General features: G+C 45.9%; 1 protein-coding gene across 1 annotated transcript in view; it reads left to right on the plus strand.

Moving 5' to 3' along the window:
* ABCA13 (ATP binding cassette subfamily A member 13) overlaps positions 1-14,871 on the plus strand; it is a 361,430-nt gene that overhangs the window by 31,161 nt on the left and 315,398 nt on the right. The window contains exons 4-8 of the mRNA XM_073239122.1: positions 2,428-2,582; positions 5,137-5,165; positions 7,686-7,849; positions 9,978-10,108; positions 13,744-13,877. Coding sequence (XP_073095223.1) covers positions 2,428-2,582; positions 5,137-5,165; positions 7,686-7,849; positions 9,978-10,108; positions 13,744-13,877 — 613 coding nt within the window. The remainder of the gene's footprint in view (positions 1-2,427; positions 2,583-5,136; positions 5,166-7,685; positions 7,850-9,977; positions 10,109-13,743; positions 13,878-14,871) is intronic.

Genomic DNA, 14,871 nt, shown 5'->3' on the forward strand with positions numbered 1-14,871 from the left:
TCTGACCCATTCAAATTAAAGACCACGGTCTGAATGGTGAGATTTCTGTCACGTGTATGGAAAGTGACTAAGCCCATGCCCGTTCCTTGGCCTGGCTTCCCTCTCCATGCTGTGCTTTTACCAAAGTCACTTGGCTTCTCAGGCCTCATTCCTTTGGCTCTGAGTGGACTGTGACTTGAGGGCACTGATGGTTTTATTCCCTGGTCAGTGTCTGTGGAACCTGCTCTGACCTCTTTCTAGATTGCGGAGGTATGGTGCCAACTTAGTTTTTATTTCACGGTAAATTTGCCCTTGACAACTGTTACTTCATGTTCCCAGTGTTCTCTGACTTGTAAAATGAAGGAATTGGGATTTAAAAAAAATCTGATAGGTTCTGTAACTTTGTAAGCCGGGAAAATGTCCCCCAGTTTTACTTTTTTCCCTTTTGGCTATGCTAAATGGAACTGCACACCTAGTCCCTTTAACAAGTTTCCAGCAATTTGTGAAATGAGTCCTATTTTATTTTAAATCAGTTGTTTCTTGGTGATCAAAAATCAATTCCCAACTAATTTGAGCTTAGTTGTGGACTGGGTGGATGATGCTGATTTCAAAGTTCCTGGGAATGTTTTCCCTTGTTTACTGGGGAAAAAAACCCTCTTTTCGCCCGATAACATGGTACATGTAGGAACCTTATCATCATTTTCCAACTGGAATTGCATAGTGTGCATTTCCCACGCCACGAGATTGGTACACAGACGTGTGTATCAGGCAGGGCCGGTAGACGGTGTGGGTCGACATTCCTGGGCCGCTAGACTGGGGTTTGGACCAAGATCCCTCAGGGCTCTGTCGGCACACGCAGCTCCAACCAGCCCACAGGAATCTACTTGCAGGGGCCCTGTTTTTAAAGAAGAAAGGAAATCCTCTCACAGCACCTGCTCTCGCGCCTTGAGCTGTTCTCTGTAGCAGATGTTTATGGCTTCCTGGAAGTTTTCCCCTTTAGAGCACTGCTCTGATAACATTTTTGTTAACACATTTTACATCTATTAGTGTCTCTAGCAGGAAAACTACTCACAGCTGAAATAAAATTAAAGACCAATAAACACCCTGAGGATATATTTTTAACAAATGTGACAAAGGGATACTGTGGTACACATAAAGAAGACAGTGAGAAATGAGGCAAAGGCTGGGACCCTCCAGGCCCTCCTGACTGCAGGCCCCAGGTGCAGGTGCTCTGATTTTCTCCTTGTGTCAGGTGCGCATCCCAGGCTTGGGTCTCAGGGATGCTCCATCTCCACCATTCACAGCTGTCCTCTTATGAGGAGGTGGTGCACTTTCCACCACTACCTGGAAGTCCTCCAGGATTCCCTCTCCGGGAAGCCCATCTTCTAGGTGCTCGTGACTTGTCCTGGGCAGGTGTGCAACACCTGCAGACATGAAGTGCCCAGTGGGTGAGTACCCTCTCCTGGGAGGGTCAGCCCTCCAGGCTCAGAGTCAGCAAGGCCTCAGCTTTCAGAGCCTCAGAAGCACATAAATAAAAGGCACGGGTAACATAGCATGCATTAAGTTATGAAAGGTCCTCTCTGTCCACTTCCCTCTTCCTCCAAAGCCGTTTAAGCTGTTATCTGGTTTCCATCCTGGCTTTCTGAAGCCTGCCTCCACCTTGCAGCTGAGGACTCTAAATGGCAATCAGACCATGTGGTTCCTGGGAAAACGTCCTAGCTCCCCACTGCCCAGGCGGACTCCCTCCCACAGCTGAGCGTGTGGCCCCATTTCTCACACTGCACACCTTCCTCTCTCTGTTTCTGTCTCCTCCCTCTTTCTCCCTCGTCCCTGGCCCTTAGCCACCTGCAGTCCCCAGGCCTTTGCACACGCTCCTCTGGCAGCAGGGCCCTGCCCCCAGCACCTCTCTGGCCATTCCCTGGCTGGACCATTCCATTTTTCAGGTTTTAACCTGTAAAGACTGCAGAGGAGGGTCCCAGTAAACAAGAGAAAACATTCCCCAGCTCATGGCCAGGGTGGTTATCTGCTAGGATTTACCTCAGCCCTCAGCTCTGCAGTGTGTCTGTCCACTTCCACCCCATGTGCTCTGTATGCAGGGCGGCCCTTGTTCACTGAGGTACTGCCCCTGGCGCCTTCCATAGCACAGGCCGCCTGATAGGCGCCAGATGAAGGAAAAACAAAATGACTCTAAACATATAAAACGGCTGAGCATCACAGATAGTAAAGTGATTGAGAACAACTCTCTCCTTTTAAAGCAAAGATTTTTAAAAAGGATAATTTCCATTTTGAATGAGGGTCAAGTAAATGAGCTCCTAAGAGCAGTTGGAAGTGTAAACGGGGCAAGTTGAACTGAAATTGCTTTGGCCTTGGGCATGACAACTTGAAAAATGTGGAGGAAATGTGCCTGTGGAGAGTTCTACTCTGGGTATTTATTCCATTCATTTAAAGTTCATCTAGGTTCCAAGCTGCAGCTGGTGACCATGGGCAGGTGGACGACCTGGTCTTCCTGAAAGAGATACAGGACCTTGCCGAGGAAATTTATGAAATGATGGACAAGGCAAAAAACTTACAGCATCTTTGGGTAAAAAGATCCAAGACTCCAGGTAACTAAAGCTGTCCTGGCCATCACTGCCCTCCGTGGACCCAGGCCTGGGCTGGGTCTTTATGTGCTGTGTCTTTATGTGCTGTCCACATGTGAGTCCCCCTCATCCAGCAGGCTGTCCTTATAGTCTTAGAAAAAAGCCCCTCCATGGAGCAGGCTCAGCACCCACACGGGCTGTGGAGTGTGGGCTGGATGCTTGTGCCTCCCTGGGAGGTGGGGACACCTTGAACAGGGTAGTCATCAAGGCGTTGCAGCGCCTGCTTATCTCTGCAGCCCTCTCCACACTGCCTTCTCTTTTCCTTTTTGGCTGGCGCACGCGCGCGCACACACACACACACTCTCTCACTCACTCACTCACTCACTCACTCACTCACTCACTCACTCACTCCTGATTCCTTTCCCCACCTCTGGTTGGCTTGGATTGATCTCTCCGTGTTAGCAAACTTTTAATTATGGTCTTTGATTGATTAGTTTGCTTTCATGTCCACATTCTAAGAGGCTTCAACCCTTATTTATAAATTAACAATAGAGAAAGTGAGACTGAATATATATATAGCTCACTAAAAGATGGGCTTGCTGATGGAGAAGCTTGGACCTTGGCAAGGGGCCTCTAACTTCACACTTTGCTGAGTGTGAACTTTATTGATCAACTGGGGTCCAGTAATCCTGGCCCCCCTCCAACACTGTTCTAACCTCAGCTGCCAGATAAAATGCAGGACATCCAGTAAAATTTGAATTCCACGTAAACAGCAAATAATTTCTTAGTATCAGTATGTACTTATATTAAAAATTATATACTTACAGTAAAAATGATTTGTTGTTTATTTGAAATTCCAATGTAACTGGACATCCTGTGTTTTTAATTGTTATATTTGGCAACTCTAGGTACCCATCTCAAATTTGTCTTTTCATATAACCTCTTTCTCTTCATGAAGCATATACAAGAAAATGGAATGAAGAGTTTGGTAGAAAAATGGAGAACAGACTCCCCAGAGGAGGTGACATGATGTGTTACTTCTAAGACAAAACATGTCTTTGCAGATTTCTCCAGGGACCCAAATGCACCAATGAGAGACCAGAATAGCTTCAGATACCAAATGATGGATTTCCTGTTAGGGGCTCTTTGGGGATCATTCTACATCTATGAAATTTGTTTTTCAAGTGAGGTGTTCAGCATTCTGTTATACAAAGAAATAATTGATTTTTTGTTTTTTTTTGAGATGAGCTCTCCATCTGCACTTTTTTTCAATTTGCTATGATCTGAGCCCTCTCCCATGGGATATGTGTAAAAGAAGACCTGTTCCTCCAGTCACAGCACTTCTGACACCAAATATGTGGCTTTTCCACACCAAGAAGTTTTGCAGTCCTTTGTGGACACCAGCCGGGTATCCTACCATTTAATCAGTTGTCATGCTGACCACTCAGAATGAGCACAGACCCCACAGATGGAGGGCCCAGCCCCACCACTGCCCCCACTTCAGACTCCATGCAGTGTCCCTGGGTTACCCACACTTCTGTCCAACGTGGCTGTAAATCAGTTCCTATGACCCCTGTCCTCGGATTCTGCTATGACTCACAGAATTCAAGTAAACACCTTGCTTATTGGTTAATCATAATGGATATATGGAGGATGCAGATGAAGAGCTAAAGGGAGAGGTTTACAGGGCTAGGACCAGAAGGATCCTGAGCACAGGAGTGTCTGTCCCCAAGCAGTTAGGGTCTGTCACCTCCCGGCCTGTGGACTATTCACCAGCCAGAAGCTTTATGAACCCACGCACCTAGGGTTTTTAGGAAGGGTCCATTCAGTAGGTATGGTTGATTAAGTCATTGTCCCTGGGTGATTAGTCACTGCCTCCTGCCCCTCGCTGGCAGTCAGGGGTAGGGAGGTAGAAGTTTACTCTCTAACCCCACCTGGGTCTTTCTGGGAACAAGCCCCCCACCCACAAGCTATCTAGTCATATCATTAGCATACAAAAGACATGGGATCATTCTAGAGAGTCCAGAAGTCCTAGAAGCTTTTTGGTCAGGTCCAGGGACTAAGACCAAATATTATAACCAGAGAAGCTCCTATCATCCTCACCGCTCAGGAGGTTATGAGGGTTTCAGGAGCTCTGTGTTAGGGACCTGGGGCAGAGACCAATATATGTATTTCCTGTTACGTCACAAATGTGATTCTAAATATAACCTGGAAAATCATAATTTCACTCTTCTCTCCCTCCTCAACTTTTATCTTTTTTTCCCCTTTACTCAGTCTGTCCTGTCCTGAATGCTCGCAAGGTGTGTGGAATTAGAGATTGATAAAATAATACATACTTCCTGGCAAATTTTTGAAATTTGGTTAACCAATTAACCATTTTCCAGTTTATTTATTATCAGTGTGTCCTGGAAATCAAAAGTGACTGTTCCCTTCCGAGTCATTCTTCAATTTGGGCGTAATCATCCCTTGGGCTGGGACTCTGTGATGGTTCATTTGGTTTTAGATCTAAAATAGGACCTCAGCAAATGCTTTCTGATTGTCTGTTGAGCTAATATCTCTGAAATCTTCTTTATCACAGATTCTTCTTATGGTTCCAGTTTTCCAGCTGTAAGTACTGTTGGGGGGAAGGGTTTTCCTCTGCCCTTCACGCTTCTTCCTGCTGGTCCAGGAATCAAAGACATTAACAGGAGAGAAAAATTGAAGTTTAGTTACGTAGGTATAGAGACCCAGTAATAAAAGTGAGACCCAGGGAAATGACCAAAGCAGGCAGTTTTTATGCATTTTAGACAGAGACAATAAATATGTGAGGAATTCACAAGAAAAAGAAAACTTGGGTTTGGGAGCTTCAGTTAGTGAGGAAGGAATTCTAAATGGCCTTGATCTAAGTTAGGGAAAGTAACAGCATTTGTTTATGCAGCCTTCTCTGCTCCAAACTCCCCATCTCTGGGCTTAAGAATGCCATCTACCCTCTGGGTGCATGGATGGTACGTTTCACGTGGGAGATTTATTTCCTTTACAGTATCTTAACAAAAGTTTGAAACTTAGTCTTCAGAGATATGGTGGTTAAGTTCAAAAGACTGGTTTTTAACTTTTTTTCAAGCACTTTTCCTAATGATTTGATATTTAGTAACACTATTTTAGACAGCCAGAATCACTCAAGAGATGGGTTGAAAGGGGAGTTTTAATGTTGTCCAGCAAGGCTGTGAACCCAGAAAGCAGCAGGGGGAAGACTGAGGCTCGTGGGTGCTGGGTCACTGGAGTGAGTGGCTTTATGAGATGGGCTTGGAGTGCCTGATCTCAGCAGGTCTGGGATTCATGTATCTGGCACATAACTTGCTCCGCCTTCTTCCCTGCTCCCCTCAAGACCTCCCAAACCTAGGGCTACACACCTCACTTGTCTCAGTGCCATCAGAACCCCCTCCTGGCTGCCCCCTGCTCCCCAACACTGTGACAGTCAAACAGGTGTCCACACACTGTCAAGCTAGGTTAACTAGTTAGGGCTCCAGTGGCATGTATGACAATGGTAACTGGTTGTCTGATTTGACAGTGATGGATTTGGTGGGGGGAGTTGGTGTCACTTTGTATCTCTGCCAGGGGCAGTGGGGACCGGGCAGCTGGGGACTGTAACTAGCTGGACATTTTCCAAGGGAAGGTGTGAGGAGCGTGGGAGCAGAGGGGAGCATGGTTTGAGGAGAAGTGGCCAGGGCCCAGAGGGCAGCAAGAAGGAGAGCAGGCAGCAGTGATGGGGGAACTCAGGGCTGTGCAGGCAGCTGGGCAGCAGCTGGATGGAGGGGCATGGGGCTGCCGTGACTAGTGAAAAGGTCAAGGTCTTGGCCTGGGAGCCGCAGCAGGGGTCACTGTCTCACCTAAGAGAAGCTGAGTGTCTAGGCATCGGACAGGCAGGCGTGCTGGTGGGAGTTGCAGTGAGTCAAGGCCCCCGTCCGAAACAGGAGGACAGGACCCCCTCTTCCCACTGAAGTTGGAGTGGAGGTGGCGCCCTCTGAGACTGGCTGGAGGTCTGAGGAGCCATCTTAAAACAATAGCAGCACCATATGCCTTCTGAAGGGTAAACGTGTGACTTCTGGACTCAGCTTGTTGAGGGGTGAGAAGCAGGTTGACAAGGGGCCAGGAACTGGGAGATCAACACAGACAGAGCAGGCTTGTTCTCACCCCGAGGGGGCTGGGTGGCTCAAGGCTGCCTGGAGACCTCTGCTCTGTTTTCTCTCTTTGCCATTCTCAGTGTATAGTATGAAAAGCGCAGGGATCTAGAATGATCTGAAGGATCTGTGCCATGTGCCAGCTGCTCAGGGGGGCCTATGACTAAGTGGTCAATGCTCAGTCAAAATCCGGGTTTCTTTCCTGCTCTTCCCACATCACCCTTTTCTCTGTTGCTTTTAAGCACTGCCCTGGTGTTCAACCCTTTCCTGCCTGACTTATGAGCTGAGTTTTTAATGGGTTAAAAACTCATTCTATCTCCACTTCTTATGCCTTTGCCTGGGGAGAAAGTGCTTGGCAGCTACCCCATTAGAATGAACATATTTACTTCTTTCCTTTGGGTCTTTTTTTTTCCAAGGAAAAGAAATCTGGTCTCTAGTTTCTTATTCCATGACTGTGCTGTCAGAACATTCTTTTCCTCATAAATTTTTACTTACATTCTTCTAGACTGAGCTTCTATTGGTTGTGCCCTGAAAACCAGCTCTTTGAGTGAGTGTGGATGGAGTCAGGGGTTTGTGTGCAGAGGCACGGTTCTCAGTTATTACCACCTTGTACCCATTGTGATTGGGCTCAGTTGCAATAACAGAAAAACCCCAAATAACCGTAGTATTCCACTTCTGTTCATAGTTGAACAACTCATCATTTATTTCCAAGATTTCTCAAAGTCTTAGACATTGGTATAGCCTTTTACAAAAACAGACCTGTATCCCTCTTTTCCTCCATACTTTCACAACATTTAAAAAACCAACCTGACAGGACAATTTTTAAATCTGTCCTTTCAGAATATCAGGCATGAGTCCCCAGAAACAGACTTTCTGCATTCTTACTCTTTGGCATCAGCAGCCCCCCACACCCATGTCATTTAACTAATTAACAAGACTTAAGAAGGAAACTGGTGCTGTTTCCTCTCAGGTGGATCTCAATCAGACGGAGGAGCTGATATCGAAGTTGGAAAGCCTGCACCGGCAGCCCCACATCTGGGATTTTCTGTTTTTCCTGTCGGGACTGCATGCAGACAGTGTTGGCGCTGAGGACGGTATCCGCGGGGCAGTGCATCTCCTCCAGGCAGTTTTGAAGTAAGTTAAGAAGAAAACTATGACTAACTGTGGGTGTGTTGGGGTTTCCTCTTCATTTTTCAATAGGAAAATCTCTATCTCTGAGTACAATTGTTCGAGAAGAGAAAGAACTCCAGAATGATGTCACCCTGAGATGGCTGGGGAGCTCTTACAGCTCACGCCTGTCCCTCGCCTGGCTGTAATTATTTTACATAAGTGCAGTGATGTTGTTCAGAGCATGTTCTCCCTCATTTAAATAATTTAGCATTACATCGTTATTGTTTCATATGTTCCAGCAGTCTTCAAATGAGCATTTTAATGGCCTCATAATATTCTGTTTTGGAAACGTATCATATACCACAATTTTCTTGATAATTTATAATTGAAATTCTGGTTGTTTCTAAGTTTTATCACTATTGGAGATGTGACATGCATATAATAATGTCAACTGATTTCTTAATGAGTTATGCTGAATTGCCCAAAATAGCATCTGGAAACGAAAAGCTCAGTTCTCTGAGGGGCTGAACACTGGTCTCCTCTGATGGCTCTGACCCCCCTGTTACACCGGGGTTCCCTTTGAGAGGGCCCCTTCCCCGGATGGGTTTCCCTTGTTTGAACAGCACTGTCTTTTTTTGTTGTTCAATCAAATTTTCTTAAACCTATTGTATTATTATGGTAGTGTATTAGTGGAAGTTTATAGTCTTTTCAGATTTTTAACTGTGACTTATTTTATCTGCCATCAGTAAGAACAATCAGCACAAGGGCAAGGCCAGAACTAGGGGTGGGGGGTCCCTGCCTTAAAGGGGAGCCCTCTGCAGCCCAGGCCTCTGCCGGTAACTGAGGAAGCCCCTGGGACCGACAGATATGCTCAGAAAGCCCCTGATGATAGAGCCCCTGCTCCAATGGCCAGAGCCCCCTTCTGGGCTGACTGCCCTCTGAGGGCAGCCCTCCTCCCTGGAGCGTGCCCCTGAGGCCCCAGGTGGTCCGGCTGCAGCCGATGGCAGGAGTGTGGGGTGGAGGCTGTGGATGGTGCTTGGATGTGCAGGCCTGAGTGTTCACATATGTGCACACAAGGCCCCTTTAGGTGTTGATGGAGCCAGGGGGCAAGTGGTGCTGGGGTGGGTGTTCCTCAAACCCCCATTCTGGTGCACATTCTGACAATGGGAAAATTCTAAGTTTGAACGTGGCTTTCCAAGTGGTATTTGTCAATATAGGAGAATGGAACATATTTAGACAGTTTACTGGTTTGACTTACCAGGTAAATGTTTGAGCACAGTGGGGCACTTCCCTTCTTATTCTTGCTCCAAGCCCTGAACATGTTAGCAGTGGGCAGCGGTTGTGCTGGGCTCTATGGAGAGAGACCAGTGTTTGGAATCAGGAGTTGCTGATGATGGCTATTGAACCCTATGAGCTCCAGCACCAGGTTTACTTCTATATTTGCTGCAGTGACACAAAATTCAGAAAATCTGCAGTCCTTGAGATCAGTATTTGCATGTGGGGCCAGTTTTCTACTGGTATATCTTATAGATTTAGGATACTTTCTGATGTGCAAGGGTGCCAGGAGAGATTTTCCTTTATGAGAAGTTACAGGAAAAGAACCTGTTTGAAGCACAACTTATGTATTGTTGGTCTCCTGTCACTCACGTTTAGATACATTCTCGCTTTAGTTGAATGGATTTTCTAATTTACAAGTTGAGGTGTAATTATTTATAAAATAAACTATTGATATTTAAAGGACAAAATCAGCACTGTATACATGTGCGCTCCCAGAGGCCCTTGTGCTGGGAACCAGTTTGACAAGCACGGACATACTCAGATCCATGGGCGAAGGCAAGTGGAGGACTGCAGTGCGGGGCATCCGGAGGGCTGCGTCCAAATAGGAAACTGAATGCAGAGCCCCCAGGCTGACTGCTTCTTTGCTTCTCTGAGACTGGAGCACTTGGGCTGTGACTGGACTTGTCATTGCCCCAGTGACATAAGAAAGGCCCTGACTCTTAAGCTGAGCCCTTAGTCCACGGAGTTAGGGTTGTGGTAAAGCCATGATTAATGCTGGTATGCAAGTGGTCTGGCCACATTGTGGCCCTGTAAATCTGGAAACTTGGTTTGCTAACGACAAACTCATATCGAAATGCTTCTGTTTTGTTTCCAGCTCTGTCACATCCCTGGAAGACTTAGACTGGCTGCCATTCAACCACACTTTTTCCACATTTTCTGAAATCATGCTAAATGTGACTATTTCGATACTGAGACTCCTGCAGGAAAATGGAGCAGCAGCTACTGGTACGGGCACCTAAGGGCTATTTCAATATTTCAGATGGCTCACTAGTTACGTTTACTGATGGCCACTGTAGAGCTAAAATGCTATTCAAAGAGATGAATTAAAATATTGAGTGCAAAAAGAATTAGTTGTTTCTATTAATAGAAGAGAATGGACTGAAAATTTAGAGCTCACAAATGAATTTGACTGTCTGCCATTGTTGCAATTCTGCAGTCATTGCTAATAACAATGATAGTTTTAATTAAAAATAACTGATTTTAAAATTCTTTGAGTTGATATCCTCTAAGGCTAGATCTATCACTGTATCTGTGAGTTTAATCTTTCCTCTCTTCTAAGCTCCTATTAGGGAGAAATACTTGAAAGCAGGTGAGGAGGCAGGCTGGTGTGAACTTGTAAATCCCACCACTGAATAGACAGCCCTTCTGTAGGGAGAGCATAGAATTATTTAGCTCTATCCTTAACCCATGATATTCTTTCTTTTTTCATTGAATATTCATTTTATTTTATTTTGACAAATAAAATTATATATATTTAAAGTGTACAGTGGGATAATTTGATATATGTATACACTGTGAAATGATTACTACAATCAAATTAACTAACACATCCATCACCTCACAGTTACCTTTTTTTTGGTGATAACACTTAAGATCTCTTAGCAAATTTCAAGTATACAATACGCCATTATTAACTATAGTCACCATGTTGTTCATTAGATCTCCAAAACTTATTCATCTTAAGTTTGTACCCTTTTACCAATATTTTCTCATTTCCCCGAAACACCAGCAACCACTATTATACTCTCTTTTTGGAGTATTTTTTCTTAAATTATCAACTAGACATTTTAATTTTAATAATCTTCTTATCTATTTCTGTGTCTTTCTGTCAGGAGCATACAGGGAGAGAACAGTGGAGTTAGAATTTATATTCAACTATCCATTCATTCATTCATCCATCCATCCATCCATCCATCCATCCATCCATCCATCCACCCACACAGCCACCCACCTATCCATCGATCCATCCATCCACCCACCCACCCACCTATCCATTCATCCATCCATGCATCCATCCATCCATCCATCCATCCATCAATCCATCCATCCATCCATCCATCCATCCATCCATCCATCCATCCATCCATCCATCCATCCATCCATCTATCCATTTACTCAATCCTTCATTCAGTAAACACTTAGTGGGCACTTTCTATGAACCAAACATTGTTCCATGCAGTGGGAATAAAAAACTGACTAAGACATGATTCTTGCTCTCAGTAGAGTCATGTTTAGTAAAGAGGAGGCATGTGTCAATAAAGAAAAAGGAAAGGCCACAGGATAGGGTATTGACATCTTTCTCAGGAAAAGCTTCAAGGAGAAGTTTTGAAGGGTGAGTCAGAGTTCAGCAGAGACAGGGTACACTTCCAGGAAGAGGGAGAAGTGTGTGCAAAGTCCTGGGACTTGGTGAGGGTCCTGTGCTTGGCATTCAGGTTGTGTGGGATAGTGGGCAATGGCAGGAGGTAGTTCAGAAGAAGATCTGATCACAGGAGAACCCCGGAGCAGAATAGCTGGGTCTGTGTTGTGGGAAGCTTCCCCTGGGGCAGGTGTGAGGGGTGGCCAACCTGCAGTCAGGGGTTCAGGGTCACATCCCCTCCATCGGCTCTCCTCTGGAAATGTCCTATTTGAATACTGAGATGGATGCACACACAGGTTCCTGTGAACCCTTGCAGACTTCCTGTCCAGGGAATAGTTTACCCTGATGCTCTCCATCTCCCCAGTCACACTCTAGGTCCTCTGGCTGGGGGCTCCTTGTAGCAGGAGCTCCACAGAGAGGAGCAGTTTCTTTGTCCACTTCCACTCTGTAAAGGGCAACCAAGTTATTACTATTTAGCTCGCCTCTCCCACAGGTGAATTCCAGTGGGAATTATTTCTTGTGCTCTGAACAAAACCAGAGGTGGAGGGAGGTACATAGAACACCTCCTTGAAGTCTCCCAGTGACCTCAAGTTTAACAGACTCATTATAAACTCAAGTTTTTGAACCTGATCCAAATTAGAGCAATCGGTTTACCTTACAATTGGAAATGTAATTACAGCTAAGAGTGTAATTAAAATAAGCTATTTTCTATCAACTTGCCAGTGCAGGAAAGCTGAGGAATGCAATTACAAAACATATTCTAGAGGCAATGAAAATGACCTCCATTTCTCTGGTCTTCAAGAAAAAATTCTTTGCTTCATGTGCATGTCACAGTGTGTGGCAGGGAGGGGACATGCCTGTTAGTGGTGTAGGGCAAATGGCCCAGTCATGTTACTCATTGGCATCATTAACCTGCACATTTGGAACTCTGTCATTCAGTAAGGACATTCAGAACTGAAGCTGTCTTTTACTTTTCAGAATGATTTTAGGGTGTTATACCCATTCCCTGACTGATGTTACTATTTGTTTTTCCCTCTTCCTCTCTGGAAATCTATGAATAGTTCCCATACGTTCTGAGAACAGTGGAGATGAGTGGTTGCAGTGTAGACTTGGAAACTGGATCTGGGTTCGAAGCATGACTTGATGTAGAAGTTTGACCTTAAGTGGCTCTCAGCATCTGCTGCCTTCTCCCAAAAGGGGGATGTTATTGCACCTGCCTGCCCTCTTGTTGGAGGGCTCACCTGGTACCTCTTTGACACAACAAATGCTAGTTTCAATCGCAAGCCTGGTCCTTTTATCAGGATCCCAGGAAGACTATCAGCCTGGAGGCAGGAGTCTTGGATTCCTGGGATCAGCTCTACCTTCAGTTCCTTCTCACTGAAGAAGTTCCCATGTCTGGGCTCATTTTGTAGTGGCAGGCCTGTGCCTTCTCTGTGGACCCACAGCATTCATTTGGGGACACCATGAGCTCGTGCACGGGAAAATGGCTTCATGTAGTTTGGCACATGTAGGCATTCAGCAGATGGTGTTGAATCAGGATCTGAAATGGATTTATGTGCTGTTATGTTTGAAGTTGCCAGGCCATACGCACACAGAGATTTTGCCAAACCTTGGAGGTCTCAGAATTCTGTCTGGGGAGTGCCACTTGCAGGCAGTGCTGTTTGTTGCTGGGCTATTGGTTGTGGCTGATGAGTTTAATACCTTGACTAACTCTGGTAGGGGAACCTTGGTCTATGACTTTAAATGATTTTTGGCAGTACAGTTTTCAAGACTATGTAGTCTTTTACATTGTGACTATTGCATGATTTGTCCTTTTTCTCCATGCTAGAGGCTTTGACTTTTCAAATTTAAGCAGGATGAAACCAACGCAGTAAACTTTTTGTACATGACTTTTTCTTCAGATGCCTGATAAGGTTTCTTGAGAAAGATTTTTTTCAGAAGTGAAATTATTGGGCTGAATGATTTGAATTTCATGAAGCCCTTGAAGTATGTTGTCCGATTATCATCTGGAAACGTTGCTGTCATTTATCCCAGAGTGGCTATCTCAGAGCACCCTCTGCACACCCACTGGTAGCTGGCTTGCTTCTCCTCTTGGCTTGTCCAAATGGCAGCTGGTCTGCATTGGTTTTTCCTTTAAAAGCAAAGAGGGTGTCGTTTTTAGAATAGCTTCAGCATGTCACAATGTTGGAATACCTGACTGTGTGAATCATTGGTTGTCTTGCAGAGTCAGGCTACCACCTGTCCTTGCAGATGCTGGTGTGGCATCCACAGAAGGTCAAGGATGACCTGAGATCCTGGTTTGGTTTTGATGCCCTTCATGCAGAACGAATCCTGAGTTATCCAGCTGAATTACAGGAGGTATGCACATGCTCGGCTGCTTCTCACGCGGTTGTGTTTCTCCTGGCAAGTGACTCTAGAATGTACTCCTGGGTAGGGTGGGTGCTGGGATAGGAAGGACAGCAGGACAAGGGGTTATTTTACTATCCCAGCTCCTGGGACCCGGAGGGCCTGCTGTGTCTGACTTTCCTAGTGGTGTCCCTGTGCTTGTACCCTGTCACTTTTTCCTGGCCTGAAAGGAAGCTTGGAAGTAGGAGGACACCTCATTGCTCTGGGCACTAGCAGCGGGAGAGGCCAGGTCAGGTGAGGGTGTGAGTTCTGAAGACCAGCAGCAGCTACTGGGGGCCTGATGGGACACTGGAGTATGAGGGGCTGCTCCCCAGGCAAAGAGGAAGTCTTAGAGGCCACTGGGCTCAGCAGATGGGCCATTACTTTCCGAACTGTAAAATGTAGGCATTGAACTAGCTGACCCCTTGAGACCCAGTTCACTGGTGCTCTTCCTGAGGTCCTGCAGGGACTCTGTTCCCGCATGGTTCTCCTTCATCAATCCAAGGATCATCTGCCTCCCCTTGGTGCACGGACCTCTCCTCTGGGGTGAGGGCTTTTCTGGAGCAGCACCCAGGTCAGGGTTGAAGTACTGAGCCTTCCGCAAAGAGCCATGCCTTCCCCTTGATCCACACTCAGGGGGTGGGTTCTGCTCATTTCTCAGAGTTCCCACAGACTGGTCCTTTCCTGATGACTCTTTTCACATCAAATGCAGCTACCATTTGGGTGCAGACTGCTGCTTTTGAACTTTGGGCTCTGGATCTGGGCTCTCAGCCTGCTGCCTCCTCTCTGGCATGGTGTTTGGAAAACCCTCTGCCAGGCTGGTCTCGGGCATAGCCAGAATATAAGCAGCTTTCTGCTCTTGTCCCACTGGCACACTTTTGTTAATGATTTGCCTCCTGTAGGACTTGGAATTGTGCCTTTGGCGTTTCTCCTGGGTGCTGTCGTAGGTGGGATGAGAAAGTCCAGC

This window comes from Manis javanica, chromosome 6 (genome assembly GCF_040802235.1).
Source record: "Manis javanica isolate MJ-LG chromosome 6, MJ_LKY, whole genome shotgun sequence".
NCBI lineage: Eukaryota > Metazoa > Chordata > Mammalia > Pholidota > Manidae > Manis > Manis javanica.